At 40.4% G+C, this 23,928-nt stretch overlaps 4 protein-coding genes and 1 long non-coding RNA gene across 5 annotated transcripts in view; 2 read left to right on the plus strand and 3 right to left on the minus strand.

The window, feature by feature from the left end:
* Positions 1 to 2,135: 2,135 nt before the first annotated feature.
* On the minus strand, positions 2,136 to 3,787 carry cenpx (centromere protein X). The gene is made up of 5 exons (XM_020620977.1): positions 3,708 to 3,787; positions 3,084 to 3,135; positions 2,940 to 2,993; positions 2,757 to 2,845; positions 2,136 to 2,312 (listed from the first exon to the last, which is right to left on the minus strand). Exons 1-5 carry the CDS (start codon positions 3,741 to 3,743, stop codon positions 2,298 to 2,300), a joined length of 246 nt encoding a protein of 81 aa, XP_020476633.1. The 5' UTR covers positions 3,744 to 3,787; the 3' UTR covers positions 2,136 to 2,297.
* A 1,473-nt stretch (positions 3,788 to 5,260) lies between these two features.
* On the minus strand, positions 5,261 to 6,571 carry LOC109972242 (uncharacterized). The gene is made up of 4 exons (XR_002276663.1): positions 6,344 to 6,571; positions 6,182 to 6,260; positions 5,899 to 5,981; positions 5,261 to 5,778 (listed from the first exon to the last, which is right to left on the minus strand). It is a non-coding gene; the product is annotated as an uncharacterized LOC109972242 (long non-coding RNA).
* Positions 6,572 to 7,964: 1,393 nt separating this feature from the next.
* Positions 7,965 to 16,344, minus strand: tmc6a (transmembrane channel-like 6a). Its single transcript, XM_020620968.1, has 20 exons — positions 15,979 to 16,344; positions 15,424 to 15,542; positions 14,893 to 15,138; positions 14,616 to 14,756; positions 14,354 to 14,462; positions 14,174 to 14,261; positions 13,840 to 14,100; positions 13,560 to 13,747; positions 13,336 to 13,480; positions 12,817 to 12,960; positions 12,365 to 12,522; positions 11,603 to 11,693; positions 11,345 to 11,442; positions 11,160 to 11,255; positions 10,998 to 11,073; positions 10,766 to 10,899; positions 8,778 to 8,954; positions 8,616 to 8,694; positions 8,333 to 8,415; positions 7,965 to 8,212 (listed from the first exon to the last, which is right to left on the minus strand). Exons 1-19 carry the CDS (start codon positions 16,032 to 16,034, stop codon positions 8,338 to 8,340), a joined length of 2,484 nt encoding a protein of 827 aa, XP_020476624.1. The 5' UTR covers positions 16,035 to 16,344; the 3' UTR covers positions 7,965 to 8,212; positions 8,333 to 8,337.
* Positions 16,345 to 16,832: 488 nt separating this feature from the next.
* On the plus strand, positions 16,833 to 19,993 carry syngr2a (synaptogyrin 2a). Its single transcript, XM_020620969.1, has 4 exons — positions 16,833 to 17,122; positions 17,968 to 18,205; positions 18,356 to 18,492; positions 18,617 to 19,993. Exons 1-4 carry the CDS (start codon positions 17,024 to 17,026, stop codon positions 18,815 to 18,817), a joined length of 675 nt encoding a protein of 224 aa, XP_020476625.1. The 5' UTR covers positions 16,833 to 17,023; the 3' UTR covers positions 18,818 to 19,993.
* Positions 19,994 to 20,673: 680 nt separating this feature from the next.
* Positions 20,674 to 23,928, plus strand: part of cant1a (calcium activated nucleotidase 1a) — a 6,368-nt gene continuing 3,113 nt past the window's right edge. Inside the window, exon 1 of the mRNA XM_020620980.1 lies at positions 20,674 to 20,958. Within this exon, the coding sequence (XP_020476636.1) occupies positions 20,934 to 20,958 (25 nt within the window). The 5' untranslated portion in view covers positions 20,674 to 20,933. The remainder of the gene's footprint in view (positions 20,959 to 23,928) is intronic.

A 23,928-nucleotide genomic window follows, 5' to 3' on the forward strand; every position in this document is an offset into this window, starting at 1 on the left:
CACAATCATATATTTATTATATAAAAACTCATTAAAAATGTGCAACTAAAATTATGGGATAAAATGGCACGTATGGATAATGACACCTGTAGCTTCAGATTCAGAAAAGTATAAGGTCTGTCAGTAAAAACAGTAACATCTTGCAGCATTAACAAATGCAAATGATGTATATGGTACAATAAATGTAGTTATTCAAAAATTCAGGGTAAAAGTCAATGTTTTATGCATGCTATATGCACCGGTGGAAGAAGTACTCAGATCCCTTACTTGAGTAAAAGTAAGAATACAACAGTGTAAAAACACTACATGTGTAAAAGTACAAAGTATTAGCACCAATAAATATTTAAAGTACTGAAAGCAAAAGTACTAATTGTGCAGAATGGCATATTTAACATGAATGTAAATCATATTATTGGATTATAATTACTGATGCATTGTGTACATCACATTTAATGTTGCAACCATAAAGAGGGAGCTAGTTTTATGATATTAACATGAATGACTGCTGGGTAGCTTGTGAATTTTCCACCAGAGATCAATAAAATTTGATTATTATACTGTGTATTATACTTTTGTCTTGTTTGTGATGCAAACTGCCAATGCTGAGATTTTTCACATAAAACCGTACAGACATACTGATAAAAATTCAACTCGATGTACAACTGAAAAATAAAGAATCGCCCTTGGAGTCACTGGCCCTTCTCTAAAATCAGTATTGATGGCTATAATCAGACAGATATGTTCAAGCTGTGATGAGGGCCTTATCCCATGTGCAGCAATATCCAAAGACCAGCCAGAACGCTGGAGACAGATCGGTCCCTGTCTCCTAGAAAAGGCTTTGCACTCCAGAGATTCTCCAAAGCACTGGGGCCAGCTGTCGACACTCCCCGACTTTAATGTATGATCAAAAAAAAAAAAAGAAGCTTTAACTCATTACTCTCTTCAACACCCCTCCCAATTCTTGTCCTAACTGCTTTCATATGTTTTATAATACAGCCTTCATATCCACTAAGGTACATAAAGAGAACAGTTGTACAGTACTGAACTTCTTTGCCAATAAAAGACCTTACCCATGAGAAATCCAAGAAAATAAGATTTTATTTCAAGGGCTAACAGTTGGAATATAATATATAATGGCTATATACTAGAATGGTTAAACACCACAACGGCTATATAAAAAATATACCTTTTTTCCAATTTGTATTTTACTATGCTAATAAGAATATATTGTGTTAAACAACTAAACATCACTCAGTCAAACCAAGCTTCTTGCGAAGGCTTGCTGTGGAATACTCCTGGGAAACACAAATCCAGCCTGGGCTTTACAAAAAAAGGTGCTAGGTCAAATTCCAGGTGCCGCATCCTTGAGCACCTAGCTGAGCCTGGACTCTTTTGACTCTAGCCTCTAGTTGTTTCCAGGTGTACATGAGCAGCATTTGTAAGTGTAGTGAGTCATCCTGAGAGCCACACAAATAAACAGCGTGAGGTGTTGTACAGCTATGCTGACTCACAGTGAAGACACGCTGGTCAAATACACCACTAGTGGAAAATCATCAGAGCCACTTGTGTTAGAAAACCCCACTTCACCCCCACCTTCGCAACTTCCCCCTCTGCTGTGATGAAAGGAGAGACAGCACCTCTGCTACTCGCCTCTTTTGTTTATTTACCTTCAAAATTACACCCTGCTCTTCTTGGACCATGTTCCAATGTGTTTTGTTATGTTTTCTTTCAAACAGAATATCTATGCGTGTGGTCTCTGGCCATGTTTGGCTAACACATGCACACATTCATGCACGCACACTCCCATTCAACTTTCCCTCTGTGCCAGAGGTCCCCTTTGCCACCCCCCCCCACCTCTAACTAAACATCTCAGGACAGCAAAAGGGAACTTCAAAGTGGCCGGAGGGGGTACTCCTTTTTTCCTGGCATTTGTCATCATCTAAGAGACTGGCTGCTCCCCTTATTACTCTAATTGCTTCCAACTGCTCCAAGAGGCTTTGATGAAGGGCGCCGTGGAGCATGCTGGAAGCACCTGTTGTTGCACAGTGGAGCACAGGTGGGCCTTATTGGTGGTGGCACGGAGGTGTGTGGACAGCACTGTAGCTCTCTACTTAAAATCACACAACTCAAACAAATACAAAATGAGAATTTTAATGTGATCTCAGAGTTAAGTGAGTATGAAATGTCAGTTATACAGAAAAAAAAATGAAACCATCAGTTAAACTAAATTTGTAGCCGTAAGACTGAAGCAGGGACACGCAGGCAGCACTCTGCCTCCATCTTGTGGCATCACTGTGCTAGAAGTCCAGCAGCTGCATTAGAAAAACAGATGGACAGTGAGATTTTTATTGGAATTAAACCTGTGTACAACAATGATATCCGAGACTCGTCCATCTGATATTTTATCGATATTAGCAGTTTGAGCCAGTCCAGAGTTCAGGGAAATGGATTTCAGTTATTTGATTCCGGTTCTGATTTGTAAAGACCCTGAATCCTAACTCAGATACAAGAAGATTCAGTCAATAATCAGTGACCCCGCTGAAAGCCCTATATTTGATTTGTTCTTATGATGAGCTGTAATAAAGCAGATGAAATCGTGTAGATAAGTTGCACAGATAATCAATTAATATAATCTAAAGGATCCAGGCAGAGTGTAAATCACAGAAGTCATTAAAAATTCAGGAGGCTAATAAGAAAATAGAATCTCTGAACTGACATCAATGCCCCAGTTCTGTTGAGCGTGTTGAGATACGCACCAGCTGAGGTAGGATCTTTTCAAAGTGCTCAATGTCCACTTGGTCACAGTCCTCAGAGTCGGCTTGTTTCTGTGATCTCACAGCAGCCTCTGAAAATGGCACAAGAGATGAACAGTGTCATCACTAAATTATCAAGTACTGTGCTTCAGACTGTATCCAGCTGTGTCCAACAGACCTCCTTACCTTGGATAAATATTCTTAACATCTCTGCCATGAGCAGCACAGCATCACCACTTACTGTAACAGGGACATTGTTCAGCTGTCAAATTACAACACAAACAGTTTGGGTAACATCACTTGTATCAGGACAACATGTGTCCAACTCACTTCTGGTTTTGTCCTCCTTGAAGAAACTAGACAAGAGTTTGCCTACTGTGTCCTGTAAATGAAAATAAAAACACATTATAACAGGCTATGCAGTGTATTTGACAGGTTCTCAGTAGAGCTTGTCCACAGAGTAAATCCTTCGGGATTATGTTTATCAATAACGCTCATAAATATACCAGAAGTTAGCTATTAGTGAAAAGTTGACAATTTTGTGTAGTCATGAACACAAAACGTACAAAAATACGTATCTAACGTTAACGTACATTTGCAAAGCTCTAATTTGACTTTCTATATAACTTGGCTCGTACATGTCTTTCTCATACCAAACTGCCTTCGAATAAAAGTCAGTTTAATAAGCTTTAGGACAAAGTAACCGATGTTATACCTGAAAATAGTGTCTACATAGCACTTTCTTTCATTCGGCGTAAATATATTGCGAATAGACAGAATGCTACTAGCGAGATGTAAACGTTCAGCTACTGTCTGATACAAGAAACAATTTAGGTATTCTGGGTCGTCGGGATGCTTACTGGAGGTAATTAAGAGGCAATATTAACATCTAAATATCACGGGAGGAATCTACACAAACAATAATAATCAAGAGAAAGATATTCTTGCTCCTACCTTTTTGAAAGTAAGCTCTGCATCCGCCTCCGCCATGTTTTGACGTTGTGACGCTGAGCCTTTGTTTTCTGCATAGAGATTGGCCGTAAATCTCTGACGTCAGTTGCACCGCCCTCCGGAGAAAGTAAACCATAATAAAAAGGAAAAACTGATATTTGTGTTTTGTAGTAATGTTTTTCCATATTTCATTTCCATTTCACTTGCAGTTCTTTACATTATGCATTACATCTGTGAATACCTAATTTGGTACTTTTCATACTACATCATTCCCACCTGCTTTAAGACCACAACCATCGTCCCCCTTCCCAAGAAGAGCCTGGTCACCTGCCTGAACGACTACAGGCCAGTGGCACTCACTCCAATCATTATGAAGTGTTTTGAGAGAGTGGTGCTGGCCCACATTCAGAGCAATATACTGGACCCCCTGGACCACCTGCAGTATGCCTACTGGTCCAACAGGGCCGCCTCAGACTCTATTGCAGCTGCCCTTCATTATTACCTTTCTCACCTGGATCAGGATACTCTTCATTGACTACAGCTCCGCCTTCAACACAGTTACCCCCCACAAACTGTCCACACTGGGTCTGCACCCCACCCTCTGTGACTGGCTGCTGGACTTTCTGACTGGCAGGCCCCAGACTCAGGACTGGCAACAGGACTTAAGCCAGCATTGTTACAAACATTGGCACCCCACAAGGATGTGTCCTCAGTCCCATCCTCTACACCCTGTTCACCCATGACTGTGTCGTCTCCCACAAGGACAACACCATCCTAAAGTTCACGGACGACACCGCAGTGATAGGTCACTTATCACCACACAGCTGGTCAAGAAGGCCCAACGGCGGCTGTACTTCCTGAGGAGGCTGAGGAGGTTTGGTATGTCTCCTAGGATCCTTTGCAACTTTTACAGCTGCATCATTGAAAGCATCTTGACCAGATGCATCACTGTCTGGTATGGCAGCACTACTGCTATGGACCACAAGCGCCTGCAGACATCCCCCAGCCTCTTTCTAGCTAATGTATGTGATCATACGTAGCACAGACTGTTCACCTCCCTACTCTCTGGCCAGAGGCTCAAAAGTGTGAAATGCAGGACCTCTAGACTGCAAAACTCTTTCTTTCCCTCTGTTATCAGACTCCTAAACAGCTGACAGGAGTTTATTACCAGGAAATAGGTCATGTACTGTCGACCTGTACTGTTTACATTCTCAGTTTGCACATGCATTATTGCACATTCACTGTTGACTACTGCACATACAGCTCCCATGTAGCATACATTATATTTCTTCATTTGCTGCTTAAAGTGCCTTAGATTTTGTGTTACTTAATTACCTACTTTATATTTCATTTGTATTGCGTGGCATTCATATGGACAGCAAAGTAAGAATGTCATTGCAAAGGGAAACATGTTTCCTAACTGTGCATATGACAATAAACACTTCGAGTTGTTTGTATTTCTCTCATCTGTTAAATAAATTTCAATCGTTATATTTCACCTGTTATAGATATGGCGTGTATATAGGTATAGAAACGTCAGCCGGGAAGAAGGGTCAGGAGACCAGATCTGGTCTTTTCATCTTTTATTGTCATACACAAACACACAGTCGTGGAACACTCAGCAACAGAACCGGTGCTGAAGAAGTTCCTCCAAGTCTGAACTTTATACACTGTTTTCATTTAGGGTCCGTTTCCATTTGACTAATTTGTCAAAAAGACAGCAATAACACAATAATGTGTTAAAATAAATGCATTTTGTATTTTCATAGAACACGTTCAAGGTCATTATTCATTCATTTATAAAATATATAAAATACAAATATACATCCTGACATACAAACAAGACCTCACTGTGTAAATAAAACAAATGGCTCCATTAAGTTTGTTTTCATCCAGCACATTAAGAACTCAAACTTTCTGGCATATGTATTTGAAACTAACATTCTGTTACAAGTTTGGTTTTTACTTTAGCTCTTGGTATAAGTCACATCACTGATGATGTTGAAAACCCATCATCTTGGCATAGGTACTGTGCCTTAGCTATAGTATGTTGTGAATATTGTTCAGCCACAAACTGGGGAAATAAAAACACAAAGTATTGTTAGATTATGAATGAGGCCATTAAAACATTAACTAAAACAGGACATTGCCATCACAATAAGGCCTATTAATGTATAATAATGAGACTACTCACCTTATCTATTGAGGGGAAACCAAATTATTTTGTTCACTGCTCTCTTGCAATTTGGTGATGAGGAACTTTTTGTCCTTACCCTCCTGTATACAAGAAAAAGTACAAAAGCATACATTAAAACGAATATACTGTGCATGCGTCTTGTACTTTTAACCATGTACAGTAGTAGGCCCAGACTGTAGTATTTGATGAATTTCCATAAAATTTTGTACAGCTTCACTGAACTGTTAGCATGGGTGTGGATTCTTAGACTTGTTAAAATGCATAGTTTGATTATTCATACATTTTCAATTTGCTTTTCTAACTGAGCGATGATTTGCCTTTGACCGTCAACAACCTGATTGTGAAAGTATATCACCATTCTGAAAAACAGAAAACAAGGGATCAGCAAATGTGAAATGTTAATATTACACAAAAAAATTGTTTGTGACCATGACACACTCACAGAAAAACTCCGGTGGTGGAAAATAAAATCAGTGGGTTCTCCACCAGAGAGCTGTACAGCCAGGTGAGCCAAGACAAGGCTGGGTGACTTATCTCCAGCTCCTGGCGCAACAGCTTGCTTGACTGAAACACTGTGGTGAGATTCCTGAAGGGGCCGCACCCTGATGATGGTGTAATTCTGGCAACAACAGACAAATGGATTTTGAAGATACAGTGAAGTCTGTGGGGATTTGGGCAGTAACACCTTTTCAAGTCTTAGTGCTTGAAGCTCAAGAGAAAGAAATCACTGAGGCTGGCCAGGGTTATTCTATATTTTTCATAGTGCTGAGTAGTCTCATAAAAAAATAGAGCCATAGTGTGTTAGTCCAGATTTTAATATTTTCCAGCTTTCCCACCTTGCCTATGTTGTTCAGCCCAAACCCCATTTATTTTCACTGAAGACAGTCTTTCATACAGCTTGGTATTTGGGCATATACACTCAATTGCTTTCTTACAGAGTTGGATGAGAGGATGAGAGGATTGATAGCACTGAGTATTTCTACACTGAGACTAATAGTTTCCTCGAGGGTTCACTGGTTGCTTGGTCACTGGTCTTGGACAAGAAATGGCACAAATCACAGTTGTCATTTTTATACTGATTAAAATAAACTACAACATGTTAATTAGTGAACTTTAGAAGCACTTGTAAGTGGATTCTGTTATGTATACCTAGAGGTTAGCTACATCATCCTGTTTCCAGTATTTGTGCTTTTCTAACAAAGGTAGCTTCATATTTACCCCACAGCCAAAAGACTAGTATCACTCTTCCTAGCTAAGAAAATAGAGAACATGTAAAATATGAAATTATTCCTTTAGAAATTTGTCAATAAATACGGTGTACTGTATAGTTTAACGTATTTAAAACAGCTTCACATTGTAGTTTTAACAAACATTTAGGGAATAAACACCACCTTTGTTTTGGACTATTTTCAGCTGTGGCTTGAAGTGACTATTAACAGTACCAGGGCAGCATAGATAAGGTAGACTAAAAATAGCCTAGATGGCATCTGTGACAGCAGCAGGGCTAAAAAAACCCCTAAGCAAAACCATCAAATGGCCCACCTGCCTGTCAACCTAACTTCCTATTTGCGCACACTGTGCCTGTGCACTCAGTGCATTAGCCAAGAGTTTCCCCACAAGGCACTGGAGTTGCAGACAGATGTGTTACCACTCTGTTTTGATAGTTTAAGTTTGTGAGCTTTGGCAGAGAAGGTACCCACAGCAGCTTTCGTTCGCAAATGGAGACTGTTGTTACAGGCCCAGCCTTCCCCCTTTAAGACATATAGCCTTATAGGCAATGTTGTTGCCACAAATTGCGACCTGTATGCAGTGTGGGAGTGAGAAGACCGCCACATGAAACAGACTGCTTTTACACGCAGCCACGGTTGTGTAAAATACCAACAGTAGTCAGGTCTAAGAGTCCACATACAGTGTGGACGGAATAAAGCCTGTGATTAGAACGGTGTTAGCTGACCTCCCTCTTCACCTCTCCTGCCAGAAAGCCCAGATTCATAAAGCTAGTTGCCGGCTATGGGCCAGGACTAAAGCAGTTTAGCCACGAGCCCGAAAAATACAAATATACATCCTGACATACAAACAAGACCTCACTGTGTAAATAAAACAAATGGCTCCATTAAGTTTGTTTTCATCCAGCACATTAAGAACTCAAACTTTCTGGCATATGTATTTGAAACTAACATTCTGTTACAAGTTTGGTTTTTACTTTAGCTCTTGGTATAAGTCACATCACTGATGATGTTGAAAACCCATCATCTTGGCATAGGTACTGTGCCTTAGCTATAGTATGTTGTGAATATTGTTCAGCCACAAACTGGGGAAATAAAAACACAAAGTATTGTTAGATTATGAATGAGGCCATTAAAACATTAACTAAAACAGGACATTGCCATCACAATAAGGCCTATTAATGTATAATAATGAGACTACTCACCTTATCTATTGAGGGGAAACCAAATTATTTTGTTCACTGCTCTCTTGCAATTTGGTGATGAGGAACTTTTTGTCCTTACCCTCCTGTATACAAGAAAAAGTACAAAAGCATACATTAAAACGAATATACTGTGCATGCGTCTTGTACTTTTAACCATGTACAGTAGTAGGCCCAGACTGTAGTATTTGATGAATTTCCATAAAATTTTGTACAGCTTCACTGAACTGTTAGCATGGGTGTGGATTCTTAGACTTGTTAAAATGCATAGTTTGATTATTCATACATTTTCAATTTGCTTTTCTAACTGAGCGATGATTTGCCTTTGACCGTCAACAACCTGATTGTGAAAGTATATCACCATTCTGAAAAACAGAAAACAAGGGATCAGCAAATGTGAAATGTTAATATTACACAAAAAAATTGTTTGTGACCATGACACACTCACAGAAAAACTCCGGTGGTGGAAAATAAAATCAGTGGGTTCTCCACCAGAGAGCTGTACAGCCAGGTGAGCCAAGACAAGGCTGGGTGACTTATCTCCAGCTCCTGGCGCAACAGCTTGCTTGACTGAAACACTGTGGTGAGATTCCTGAAGGGGCCGCACCCTGATGATGGTGTAATTCTGGCAACAACAGACAAATGGATTTTGAAGATACAGTGAAGTCTGTGGGGATTTGGGCAGTAACACCTTTTCAAGTCTTAGTGCTTGAAGCTCAAGAGAAAGAAATCACTGAGGCTGGCCAGGGTTATTCTATATTTTTCATAGTGCTGAGTAGTCTCATAAAAAAATAGAGCCATAGTGTGTTAGTCCAGATTTTAATATTTTCCAGCTTTCCCACCTTGCCTATGTTGTTCAGCCCAAACCCCATTTATTTTCACTGAAGACAGTCTTTCATACAGCTTGGTATTTGGGCATATACACTCAATTGCTTTCTTACAGAGTTGGATGAGAGGATGAGAGGATTGATAGCACTGAGTATTTCTACACTGAGACTAATAGTTTCCTCGAGGGTTCACTGGTTGCTTGGTCACTGGTCTTGGACAAGAAATGGCACAAATCACAGTTGTCATTTTTATACTGATTAAAATAAACTACAACATGTTAATTAGTGAACTTTAGAAGCACTTGTAAGTGGATTCTGTTATGTATACCTAGAGGTTAGCTACATCATCCTGTTTCCAGTATTTGTGCTTTTCTAACAAAGGTAGCTTCATATTTACCCCACAGCCAAAAGACTAGTATCACTCTTCCTAGCTAAGAAAATAGAGAACATGTAAAATATGAAATTATTCCTTTAGAAATTTGTCAATAAATACGGTGTACTGTATAGTTTAACGTATTTAAAACAGCTTCACATTGTAGTTTTAACAAACATTTAGGGAATAAACACCACCTTTGTTTTGGACTATTTTCAGCTGTGGCTTGAAGTGACTATTAACAGTACCAGGGCAGCATAGATAAGGTAGACTAAAAATAGCCTAGATGGCATCTGTGACAGCAGCAGGGCTAAAAAAACCCCTAAGCAAAACCATCAAATGGCCCACCTGCCTGTCAACCTAACTTCCTATTTGCGCACACTGTGCCTGTGCACTCAGTGCATTAGCCAAGAGTTTCCCCACAAGGCACTGGAGTTGCAGACAGATGTGTTACCACTCTGTTTTGATAGTTTAAGTTTGTGAGCTTTGGCAGAGAAGGTACCCACAGCAGCTTTCGTTCGCAAATGGAGACTGTTGTTACAGGCCCAGCCTTCCCCCTTTAAGACATATAGCCTTATAGGCAATGTTGTTGCCACAAATTGCGACCTGTATGCAGTGTGGGAGTGAGAAGACCGCCACATGAAACAGACTGCTTTTACACGCAGCCACGGTTGTGTAAAATACCAACAGTAGTCAGGTCTAAGAGTCCACATACAGTGTGGACGGAATAAAGCCTGTGATTAGAACGGTGTTAGCTGACCTCCCTCTTCACCTCTCCTGCCAGAAAGCCCAGATTCATAAAGCTAGTTGCCGGCTATGGGCCAGGACTAAAGCAGTTTAGCCACGAGCCAGAGCCCCCCCCCCATTCAAGAAAGTTACAACTAAAAAAGATGGATGCTGCAAGAAGTAAAACCAAAATCAACATTGGTGTGGCTTTTGCACGACGGTAAAACTGAGAGAGCAAAAGGGGCTGAAAAGTGACGCCACGGTGGCCGCATTTCTGCTGGACAGGCAACTATTCCTTTTCGTTTATTTGGGAGGCATTTGTTATTTTCCTGAAAACTGTACATAGTAGTCAGCCAGTGCATGTTGTGTTTTGGAGGAGTGGCTTTGGAGAAAAGTCAAAATGAAAGGGCGAGATTTCTTCAGTTGTCTACTTTCAAAAATCGAGCTCTGTCTTGTTCATTTTCCCCAGGACTGTCAACCCTACTTTTAAGAAAGGGGACACTTACTTACTTCCAAAATGTATATATGACAGACACAGCAGCAACAAGAAATGAGGGGAAGCACAAAATAAAGATGAATAGAGTTGACATCTGACTGGCCCTCCAGGGCTTTCTGGAGGCTTGACAGTTCAGCATCACACTGCTCTGTGCAATAAACCAGAGAAACAATGTTATGTTTTTTCGAAGTGATGTAGATGCTCTGTATGATGGTGAAACATCTCACACACACACGCTGGACCAACCTTCTTCATGTAAAACAGCACAAATAGCTTGATAATTTGAACTGCAGGAAGCAGTGGGGCAAACAGCAAGCCAAGCCTGGGGAGAGCAAAATACTTCAGTTCACTTTTCTTGTTCGATATATGATGGATTTCAAAAATGTCATATAACGTTGTGTAATTTACCAAGTAAGGGTTTGTCCATATATGAGCTCCAGCACATTACGAGCGATGTCAAACACCGGCTTCCTGTTTCTTTTCAGCATTCGTTTGGAAAAGAGCCTAAAGTGAAGATACCAGGTTGCCATAACAAATGGTTTTCTAAACAGCCGACTCAAGTCATATAATTTGTGGGTGAAGTACCAACTTACCTCCACAGGAACTCCCCAATAAAGGTGTAAAGCACTGTGAAGATAAAGTCTATCAGGAGCAAACGATACAGTTCTTGCCCCACAAAGCTTTCCCAGCACTGAAGACAGGAGACACAAATGTAAAGAATCTACAATAACTGGATTTAAGGTGCACAGATAAGATTGTAAGTGTCAGTAAAGCTACGTCCAAACATCACTTGTGGCCTAATAGCATTCTTTAATAACTGTGAGAAGGTCAAATATGAGAATGCTTGTAACCTTTAAACCATGATGTCCTGGTTCCCCAGCAATTCTCCACAGCCAGCGGTAACACAGCACTCCAACAATACTGACCTTTAACAGCAGGTTCCTGAGAAAATAGTGTGGAAACAATGAATCTTCCAAAAATATGTTATTAGAATTTCCCATGCAGCAATTACCAGTTCACTTACAGACACAATACAAAACACGGCATATATATTGTCACACTCAAGTGAGATTTCATATAATGATATTGATGAAGGATCATTTGTGCTGAAGTGACAAATTTTATACCGCCAAGCCAAACCAAACCATTTTGGGTCAATGTGTTGGAAGCCCTGCAGAAATGGTTTGTTTCCACATATACTAAACATATCATAATGATCATTTTCACATTGTGATGGTGAATACAATTAAAATTTCCCATATTATATTATGACATTTAAAGCTCTAAATTGAATATACTGAGTAAATGCAACTTTATGAGCCTGTGCACAGAGAATGAAGGCAGTTAGGTTGTTGAACTCCTCCCCCCAATTCTTTTGTGCATTTTGCATATTTTTATCTAGACTTATCTATTTTCTATAGCATCAGTTGCAACTGCACACGTCTGTGATCCTGAAGTGATGTCAAGTCTATTTGTTGCCATGTACAGAGACATTTTTTTTCGTTAATATCTGTTAAAAGGGGGAAATATCCTCTGTAAATTAAATAATTCAAGAGAACAAAAATTGATTGCGATTAACTCGCCACCCCACCCCGAGTTCTTCATCTTCTCACCTGAAGATGGAGACACAGATGCGGACATTCGGTGAGTCCCGTTTCTCCAACCAAGCACACAGGTTGAAGAAGCCAGGCAGTAACAGATTAAAGCCTGACACGACTGCAGACAAGAGCAACAGCTCAGTGTCACTGAAAGAACGCCGCTTAATGAAGGCCTGTGACAGAAAGCACAAAATGCAGTGAGGGCTTGCTGATTTATTTAGGAATTACAAAGAAGCAGATTCAGATTAAAAAGATTGAACTATTTATGTATTTCCCTCCACCCAAAGTGTCTTGATATGAGTCTTGCTCATTTTCACACAAAGTCTTGCAAAAGACTGAAAAACATTTGTCAGGAAATTAAAAGAAGAAGTAAATCAACTACAGCCGAGTTATTCTTAAGAAAACATTTCACAGACTCTGTGACTAATTAGATATGTGTGAAATTTGTTTTTGACACTTTCTCTAACCTCTGACATGTGGTGGACTGCTATGGCGCCTGAGAAAATGCTGGCCAAACACGCAGCCCATGCCAGCAGACGCACTATGAGGCGGCAGAGTCGCTGCTTGCAGCTCTTTTTGTCTTCTCCGCTGATCGTCTCAGAAAGAAGCTCCTGTCAGAAAGCAGCGTCTATTATGTTGAATCAGCAACATTTAATTCATCTCCACAGTGCGCTGAAACCGTTAATATACTGGTTGTGTCTCAACTCTGTCAACTGTAGCAGCTGCTACTGATTATATTTAGAACAAGTACAAATTCTGATAAACACAAGAAAGCCACCTTTAGCCTCTATGTGCAGCCTGAGGAGCCTGCTTTAAAAAGTGTTATGTGGGGTGTGAAATGCCTTATTAAAACTTTTTGTGTGTAAACTGTTGAACAGAAGATTGCCCTTGGCTGTGAAAAACCTATATATAGCCAGTTTGCTCATGCGAGACTGTAATGTTTCACACTTCACCGAGTCTGACAGAATATACAAATGATGGCCTACTTTGAGCCGATTGCTGATGTTCTCACAGTGCAATCTGACAGACGACTTCTTGCTGACTTTAAAGTCCCAGGAGCAGAAAACCTGTACTGCCAGATTCCCCTTAGACTTGAGTACTTGCAAACTTCTGCCAAAGGACCTTGACATGCTGCAAGAGAACAAAATAACCATAGAAAACACAGGTGGAATTTAATCAAACTAAATGAATAATTCACTTATTGTCCAACCTGTACACCAGGATGATGCAGGTAATAAAGAAGGCAATGACGATTGTAAGGAAGTAGGCAGCAGGCATGCTGTATGGCACTATCTGGGACCTGTCAGCTTTACACACAGGTGATTCACCAGTGGAGCACGTTTTGGTGATGGTGTTAGTGTAGTAGCCGTAAAACATCAGACTCTGTGAGAGGTAACCCTGCCAGAGACAACAGACAGAGAAACCCGTGACTCATGAGAGTGCCACAGAAATAAACATGTACCTACTGTTCTGATGTATGGCCGTCTCACCGTGCCCATGAGAAGCTCAAGGCCAGTCAGATTGTTGAGATGCGAGTCATAAAGAGGAGGAGGGTTGATGGCTTGAGGGAAGACCACAAACAGGCCAGTGATGATCAAGAGGAGGAAGTTGAAGTGCAGGAGGGTTTGGAGAAACAGGAAGTAGGAGAGAACTCCGGTTCCGAAACGTCCACTCAGCCTTTTCATGGGCAAATGCCACAATTGGAGGAAACTGAGGATGATGTGGCAGCTGAATAGGCACTGACGCCACATCTGAGGGGAGAAAGACATGACTGAAACAAAGAAAACTTATTTATATCTTATGCAGCACACTGTTTGTACTCACCCTCAAAATATATGCTCTAAGATGACTGTAGCACTGGATATTTCTGCTGAGGAGTGTATTTCCAGCTATGCCACTGAAAGCAAGTCGCCTAATAAATGATATTGGAAAAAAATTGTTTAAAACTCACTTGTTACAACTTTTTAGTTGTAGATAGTTTCAAGTGTTCAGTGCCACATGTACCTGATCTCCATCTTATCTGTCAAGCTAAGCGGCATTGCTCGCAACTTGCGTATGCCTTCACCCAGTGAGAGGCCTCGGATGCTGGACACCAACCGTTCCTTTTTGTTTTCTGTAAATCAGAAGTGGAAAAATTCTCTGACCTAATTTTCTGCTGCATTCAAAGACAAGCAGCTGCTTGTAAATAGCAGGATGGTCAATTTAAGCAACAACAATAGTTGTCTAATGTTTTAGCAGTTACTGGTTTAGCTCTTTTTGTTCTCACCTTCAGTACTGATTTCCTTCACATCTACCTTGCTTAAGCCATCCCGGACTGGTCTGAAGGAGTGAGCGGAACCATGAGGGGAAGCCTGGTTTTGGTGAAGCTGAGATGAATGCTGGGAAGTGACAGCAGTGCTAGATTTTCCTATGTGGACAGTTTAGTTTACATATGTAAATGAACACATAAAGAATTAGGCTTTTCAAAACAATCTGGCTATCTGTGAAAAAAAAAAAGATTCACCCAGTGACAACTGAGGCAGCAGAGAAACTTTTCATCTCACCAACAGTGCGACTCGGCATGGATGAGAGAACCTTCTGGGTAGCAGCTGACCAGCAGTGCCTCTGCAGAGAGCTCCTCTGTTCTGTGTCGGGCGTCCCATCTGGCTGCTCTGTGTCGGGCGTCCCATCTGGCTGCTCTGTGTCGGGCGTCCCATCTGGCTGCTCTGTGTCGGGCGTCCCATCTGGCTGCTCTGTGTCGGGCGTCCCATCTGACTGCTCTGTGTCGGGCGTCCCATCTGACTGGCTATCTGAAGGTGACATCATTTTGAAAGGTTTTCAGATCAACCCATAGTTATGTCAGAATCAGAATCTGCTTTATTGGCCAGGTGTGTCGAACACATGAGGAATTTGACTCTGCTTCATGACAACAGTACATACTCATGATTTATGAACAAACATTTACATTTGAAGAAAGTTTAACAGTCAGAGAAGATTGATTGGACTATATATTTTTACTTTATAAGTTTGTCAATCTGTACATATTACAATTGAAAATGCTGTTGCAGCAAATGACAAGCATTCTGTATTCGAACCTGTGCATTCTCTAAAAATGTCCATCTGCAGGGTTTCTGGGGACCTTTGGGTGCTGGCTGCTGATTCTCTGAGGTCCTGGAAAATGGGCTCCTCATCTGGTTCGTCTTCGCCCAGGTTCCTGCAGAAGAGTATCCATTAGAAGTCACCCTTAGCCCAGCAGCATGTATAAAAACAGCAAAAGGCCTCAAAAAGGACTTCAAATGCACATAAAGACAGTTTAGTCCAAAAGTCACTAAAAGGTTCATTTGTAAAAGCATAGAGAATGTTTCTCATAAACACTTTCACACCTGTCCATTATAAGGAATTTGACTTTTGAATAGGATAGATTTAAAAAACAAATCTATTTATTAGTAGCACAATTTAGAGACAAGAAAATTTGGACAAACAACACTGAGTCATGATAAAAGGCTAAATTAGGCTATACTGTATTTAACGTATCTAAAGATAAAATGTGCCCTAGCTCACAAAAGCATAAAGACACAGAGCATGACACCTGGGTACAAATAAACAGCAACAAGTAGAACAAGCCTTCAAAACAGTAACAGAGAACTTACTCATAGTCAGGATCCATTTCGCAGATGTTGACACTGAAGCTCACACTGTGTTCCATGGTATTCAGTGATGTCGTGTAAATGCAAAGGCACAGCTCACATCAGCACTCATCAGCCACACACAGTTAGAGGACTGCGGAGGAGCACCTAATTTCGCAGTGAAACTAGCTCTTGGTTATTTAATTTAGCCTTTTGTGGTGTAAAGCCACCGCTCAGTGAGACTAATCACCCATCTGACAGGGCTGCTATGAACAAAAAAAAAAGGAAGTAGTAACACTCTATTCTTGGCATTCAAAACACATGTAACCCATACTTCCTGTCCCTCAGGCTCCATCTTCCAACACACCTGTGCCTTATCTGCAATTAGTACAGCTGACTCCATCTCTGACATGCCTTGTAGCTTATAGGGAGCAATAATAATGACAGATTTAATCAAAAAAGTTGTAAACGTTTCTAATATTTATCATTATGTTGAAAAGTTTTAGCCTACACTATCCTCCAGTGGTCACCAGTTAAATTAGTTAAAGCATATGACACCAGTTAGACTGTTTACTGGAAAAACCAAAGATATAAACACAAAAAGAAATGACAGAGTTCTCGGGTCTGTTTAAATATTTGCAATTAATTAAATTATGTACACATTATACTTAGAGTTTCAGGTTTATTCCTATTTCAGACAGACTCACAAGGAAATAAAATATTTGTCATGGACACCAGTATCGTACAATATAGAATAGATATTCAGGATGACTGCAAAAAAGTGATGTAACATGCTATTATTTCAATTTAAGAGCATTTAAATCAATTAATAAATCATTTTTACTCTTAAGGCGTAGGTGTGCGAGGTGTCTGGTTAATACAGTAGTATTTCTTCTACTTAACTCTGTGCTCGCACTTTACTAGAAGCCCTTGAACACACCACAGCAGGGGCGGTCTTTGAAAAAGTTTCCGGGGAAGTTGCTTGGAGAAACGAAACTGTGTCAACATTGATAGGAAGAGTTTTCAGATCGTCTTTAAACTGCTCCACAGGCATTTTTAATTGATTAAAATGCAAAGCAGTGCTTACGGGGCCTCGTTGGCCGGTGGTGCCTTTGATTGTGAGAGCTTTATCAAGCAGCCTCACACCATTTTGCGCTTCCTGAGCTGGGTGAGTGGCTCCACCGAAATGTTGACGTTAGCATCAAAGTTAGCCAGCTGTCACATCACCGTCTTTATGTTAACAGATGTAAGCCGCCACGCTCGACCCAAATCAGTCACTGCTGCGGCTTGTTAGCGTTATGAGGTGCTAACACCGAACATGGACGGGGGGTTATGCGCAAACTGTAAATACATGTTAACTATCATGGGGATAAGATTAACTTTCTGTCGCACTAGTTGACACTAACGCTAGCTAGTTAATGTTAGCCAGTGTGTCCAGTGCTGTGTCACCGCACCAACCAGATGACGGGTCATGTTCCTTAAGCTACTGTAGTTTAAAACCAATAACGATTAAAACTCAGAAGACGCTGCTCGTTTCACTGAAGTGTTTACAGTGATAGGAGAGATCTGGAATTGATATCCAGCTCTGTCTGTTGAGCTTTGGCTGGTTGTAGTTTTCTAATGCGTAACGTTAAAGATCAGGTAGATGAAGTTGGTATGGGCCAGTCTTGTCTTAATAGTAAACTTTACTTTCATAACACTCTTCAAAAACACATTTACAATTAGGTTTACAATATGGCAGGTAACTGTGGAAAGTGTTTTTACAGAAGAGCAACAAGGATCACTCAGAGAGGATGTCACTAGTTTCTGTAGTTCCAGCATTAAGATAGATCAGGAATTAAAACTTTTCCACAGTCATCTGTTGTCTGAATTGACATGACAGATGTTTTAAGGTAAATTCAAATGTTTTTTTAAATGATGAAAGCTTTCCTGTAGTGTGAATCGTATGACAATCACAATGTTTTTCACCCATCACCGCCACTACCATTAACCCCGTGTGTCCTTTGTTTGCAGATATTTTCTATTGTGGTCTTTGCATCCATCACAGGAGAAGGCTATGTTAACCCAACGGTGGAGCCAGAAACTGAATGTATATTCAATAAGAATGACGGCGCCTGCAGCTACGGGCTGGGGATCGGAGTCCTGGCCTTTATGGCTTGCGTTGTCTTCATCGTACTGGATGCCCTTTTCCCACAGATCAGCAATGCCAATCAGAGGAAATTCATTGTTATTGGAGATTTGGTCTTCTCAGGTGAGAGTCAGGTTTCACTGTTGATTGCTCACACTAGAATATTTGAAAGAAAAAAAAAACAGGAAGTGCAAATGAGTGGAGGTTAATGCTATTAATTGTGTTTCATCTTAATCTGCGAATGTTTACTTTTTTATTTTGAACATGGGACAGCTGCTTGGACGTTCCTGTGGTTTGTGTGCTTCTGTTTTCTGGCCAACCAGTGGTCCAAAACCCCTGAAACCTTTCCAGCCAATGCTGATGCTGCCCGGGCTATTGTGACCTTCTCCTTCTTCTCAGTTTTCAGCTGGGTGAGACACTTGTTACATCCACACATGACTAACAAAATCATATGATAACACACAACTCAGCTAGTTGGAAACTTGTCAGAGCTGTGTAAAAGCTCCACTTACTGATTCCACCTTCCTTCAACAGGGTTTGTTGGCCTACTTTGCATTTGCGAGGTATCAACAGGGCGTGACTGACTTTGACCAAGAATACAGGGATCCAGCCAATGATCGCAGTACTCCATACCCACCAGCCCCGTACACCACTGGCCCCCCGGGGGGTTACCAGCAGTCACCTTTCTCCAACAGTCAGCAGAACCCAGGGGAGTACCAGCCCCCAGCTTATTGAAGGACCGAGATTCAAACACATGAAATCAACAGGGGAGTTTTCTTTTAAAATAAAGATGTGTGCCAATGGTTTCATTTCCAACTCGGACTGTTCTCTGCACTCCCATTTTCTTCCTGCACAAGGTGTTTGCATATTTGTGGCTGCACTGATAAGTTCCTAGTTCATTTAATTGTTTTAAGTTGTTTGGTGGATGTATGCTGCATTGTTTGAAGTGCCACTCACAGGAGGTGAACGCTGAAACTTTTTTTAATTTGCTGTTTGAAGGAGAATGTCTTGGTAAGAGAGAATATGACTGTGCCATTGTTGTCTTTGTAGCAGAACATCTGTGGTTATTCCAGTGCCCATTTTATTGGATTTTTTTAGTGCAGTTTGAGAGCTATTAACGCAAAAACACAAATCAACAAACAGGGTGAGATTCACTTTGCCAGGAAAACTGCTTGAAATTGTGAAGATGGACATTGTGACTGTTTAGAACATGTTTTTATTGCTCTCAATTGAGTTCAACAGCAGAAAAACTGTTTCTCTAAAATGAATTATTGTTGATCACAACACAAGCTGATAGTATTTAATCAATGAGTGCATTGAAAATGTTCAGCCTATAGACAGGAGGTTGAACAGCTGGTCCTGTGGTGTGGTCATACCAACCTGGAGCTCCCTCTTTAACTGCTGTAATGCTATGTTATTGTTTGGTTTGTCTTTTTTTTTAAGAATTGACCACTGAAAAATGGCTTTAATGCACTGAAAATGGTTAATATTCTTTGAGAGCAGTTAATAACCGGTGTCTGATATAAAATTAAGTCAAATATTGGTACAACTTGATATTTAAGGGTGTAAAGGTAGCCAAATGAATGTGGATCAGCTACCTCTGTAGAAGTTGAATATATGTTTGAGTTCAGTGAGGTTTTTAAAACATCCAACTAATTCAGTGATATCGAGGTAATCAGTAAGTTTACTATGTAATCCTTTCAGTCTAAGTACCTGACAATCAAACCGTGATTGGTGTTTTGTTAATTTTTTTTTCTACATTACTGTTTCCCCCCCTTGCTTTTCCTGGTTTTACACGTGCCACATTTTTACTGTTGTGCTCACTGGCTTTACAGTTATTTCCCATGAGAGTGCCTTACAGTATTCTGTATCACACAGGGTTTGCCAAATAAAAACTGGTGTTGTTTTAAAGCTCTGGCCCCGGAGTTACATCCTCCTCTAAAGAAACATCCCGCCTCTGTGTCGGCCTAGGCTCCTTTGCAAATATTTGAATAGTGATTGTGTCAGTTAATCCGGAGATTGTGAAGAGTGGCAGCACAATAAGGATCTAAAGGCCATAAGCTAATGTATTATAGGTATGCTTAGCAAAACTAAAAGGAAAAGAAGATGTTTAACATTATATAAGCAATGTCACATACTGTAATTTTCAGAGTGAATACAGTAAAACCACGTTCTTGGTTTCATTTTACCAAAAGTACCAAGTGATGTGTTAAAGAATGGAGACACACAGGTGTGTTGGAGACACACAACTGGCAGATGCAAATTAGTGGGGGGAAAACCTAAAGCTCTGCACAATTTGCACAGACAATTTGTTTTTTAAGGTTTTAGTATTAAGTGCACTGTTAACAATGAATAGATCTTTCCAACAAAGTCGAATAAATTTATAGCTTGTATTAAATTGGTTTAATGCACATTTTCCTCAAAGTTTCCTTAAGGTTTAACAAATCATATTTGTGTGTCATTTTTTTGTTATTTCATGTCTGTGGTGGTTTTGTGCCTGTAGTTGTGAATCTCTAGCCGATGTGCGTCTCTTTGTGTGAGACACTGTAGATGCCGCATTGTACTTGTTTGTAGCTGTCATAATTCCGACAGGACTTGAAGGCAACATCTGACAGACGTTTCTATCCGCGGGGGGCGGGGCGCAGGCAGTGCGCGATGCTGTCGTCGTCAGCACATACAGGAAGTACTAATCGGTGGTCTGCTAAAGGCTAACGCAGGCAAAGGAGCTGAGGAAGGTAGTGGCACAATAATGAAGGGGAATATGTGATATCTGCAGAGTAGGAAGCGACGTGACAGGCTGTGGGTTCACAGAGGTACGAGGTCGCTTCTGAACGCCGCGATTTGTGATGGCATGCTTGTTAACCTCTGCAATGCTGGTAGGACAGGGGCACATAACGTTACACACATATAGATAGGATGTGTATGGGTGTAAAAAAAAAAGGAGAGAACTAAAATCACTGCTCTTCCCTACAAAACAAACGCTACCATCAGTCTGTTAGTAATAAGTTAAACAGCTGGCTATACTTTGCTCAGTCGTTAATAAGCACAAAGGCTTGATGGTTTATGAATAAAAGGCCTGCAAATAGCAAAGTAAGAATGTCCCACTGCCAACTGGGGCCTCTGAAATGGTCTTTATTCTGGATTAGGTTATTATACAGACTCCTCTATCTGACCCAAGCCACATAAAAGCAGGTCTGTGGTGTGAAGCACATTAGTTGTGTGGTCCTTGATGTGCTGAAATCTCAGAATCTGCCTCATAGCACTGAGTTACATATGTATGACCCTCACACATATTCTTTAACCAGTCACCTTTGCAACGCTGCTCCCTAGTTGTTATGGTGGCACATAGTAAATCAGCAACACCAAAGCAGAGATGCACTAAGAAGCACTGATATCTTTAGGGGGCTTTTGTTGCTAAACAGGACCACATGCAACTACCTGTGTTGTAAGAAATGGATGTCTTCACATTATGATGATTTATTGTGCAGAATTACTTTAAGAACCACTTTAGCAAAGTCAGAAGCTGCTTTTTTTCTGTGAAACAGTTAGTAGATAATTGATGTTGATCAATAGAAAACAAATTGGTAACAGATTAAATCATTGTTTCAAGCAGAATGTTTAAAAAAATAGATTTTCTGTATTTTTTTTTATGTAAATTGAATAACGTTGGATTATAAATTGGCATTTATACAAACAGTTTGATAAACTCACCTTGATGAGCATCTGTCACTGGTTTCCATCAGGTTATGGACCATATGAATAATGAGAATTATGGCTAGTTGCACCCCATCAGTAAGTTTAACCTCATACAGCTAGGTGATAATTGCCTTTCATCAAAATTCACTCTGAGGTCGAAGGTAATGGTGGACTGGACTGCTTTATATTGAGAGGTGTCTCTTACATACCGTCATGTTAACAAAAATGGGGTGGGCAAACCATCAGAAACGTCTCTCAGTATATTACGGACCAGTTCAGCACCTCTGCCCACTACAACCTCAGTAACATATCTTATTGTTGTGTTGGATTGCGTTAGATTTTATAACTACCATAAGAATCAAGTTATTGTTTTGTCGTTAACATCTGTTTAGCCTGAAGGATTTGTAGCTTTTCAACTTAATGCAGGTAAAGATACTATGCAGGTGACAAGTGCTTTCTTCACCTCTGGTGCCTGGACTTGGTTGGTGGTTGGTGTACTGTGTTGGTCTCCTGTAAGGATTGTTGCCCCTTTGGACTGGACTCATAATCCGCTAAGTCTAGTTAAAGTTCACCAGCATTGTAACAACCCCTTAGTCATGGTTTCACGGCAAATAATAAGCGTGGACTACAGGACTGACTGTGGAGGTCCAGTAACGTAAATTCAATGACAGGGGTTCAGCGTTCCGGCAGGAGGAGACGAAGGGGTACGTTATTGTTGTTTCAGTGAAGGTGATCTGTTTAAAATCAGAATCCGGTGCATAAAAAGCAGCATTTGATGTTGGTTAACTATCAGCCACATGTTCAGAGAAGACTGCCTTCTTGCCTTAGGGTGTGGGGCCACTGCTGATGCTGCTGGAGTGGACTGCTGTTTGGCTCAGGGCCCTCTCATGAAAGAGTCTTTCAGCTCCTGGTCTGCCGTCAGAGAAATGCAGCCATGTATAGGCCACAGAGTATGAAACTCCTGAGCTTGAGCTTAGAGGCCCCTGGAGACTGATCTGCTTATGCTTATGCAAGATAAATAAAACCAGCAACTTTGCACATTTCAGAAGGTGGAAGAAAGGTGTGTGGAAATGCTTCATAATATTTGTTAAAATAAAGGGGGAAAGCGTTAGATAGAACACCAAATCGGTTGTGTTCATTATCGATTAATCTGTTGATCATCTTTTGTATAAATTATCAACAGAAAAAAGTAGTAAGTCGTCACATTAAAGAAGCTGGACGTTTGGCACCTTTGTTCATACATAGTATTGTCTGATGCTTCCATCTTTTAACTATTGATTACTTGTAAATAAATTGTGCTTTGATTTTGCTTGATAATTGGTTATGTTGTGATTTGATTTTGCTTGATAATTGGTTATGTGTTCGTCAGGGTGCTAATGATAGAACTTTCTTGCAACAGAATCTGCTTTACTGTGTCCGGATGACTGTGTATCCCGTTTAACCTGTTCGCAGCTCTTGTTTCACTGCTTTGAATGGGCTCCACCCAGCCTCCACGTTGATAAAGTGCACTTCGCCACATAATATTTAAACAACCTACAAGCCAGTCTACTTCCTGCTTCTTTTCATTTATACCCAGGTCTACACTTACTTCTGTGAACTCTTAGCATAATTTAAAATAATATTTAAAAAACAGGCTTAAATGAAAGAAAGGCCTGCCACCGGGAAGAAAGGTTTGATTTGAAGGCCAAAAAGTCTACTTCATGAAAACATGTGAGTAAGATTACATGAAGTTTTATTTAAATGTCAATGGCTCTGTCATGTTAGGGGCTTGGTAAGGCAAATGTGTTTGTCTTCAGATAACTTGTTGAAAGATTTGTTTGCAAAGTTTCCATTTGATTCAGTTTCTTTTTTTATCACACATAGTTTATCATTGTGGAAAACCTTTCTTGCCTAATAATGCATAGATTTTGTTCAGTTTTCATTGAAGTGTCATATATTATATTATGATTAATGATGGTTAATGATTAATCAGACAAAGCCGTTCACTCATATCAAAACATTACTATGTAACTTTTAAAAGAAGAATTAAGACATTTTTGCTTTTACAAATGAAAAGTTGAAGGCATAAGTGATAAACATCACCACTGCTCAGTCGTGGTGGTTTCATGCTGCAGGGAGGCTTGATCTGGTCCAACAAGGAGTTTTGGTTT

This window comes from Monopterus albus, unplaced genomic scaffold, assembly GCF_001952655.1.
Source record: "Monopterus albus unplaced genomic scaffold, M_albus_1.0 scaffold251.1, whole genome shotgun sequence".
In the NCBI taxonomy this organism is placed as follows: Eukaryota; Metazoa; Chordata; class Actinopteri; order Synbranchiformes; family Synbranchidae; genus Monopterus; species Monopterus albus.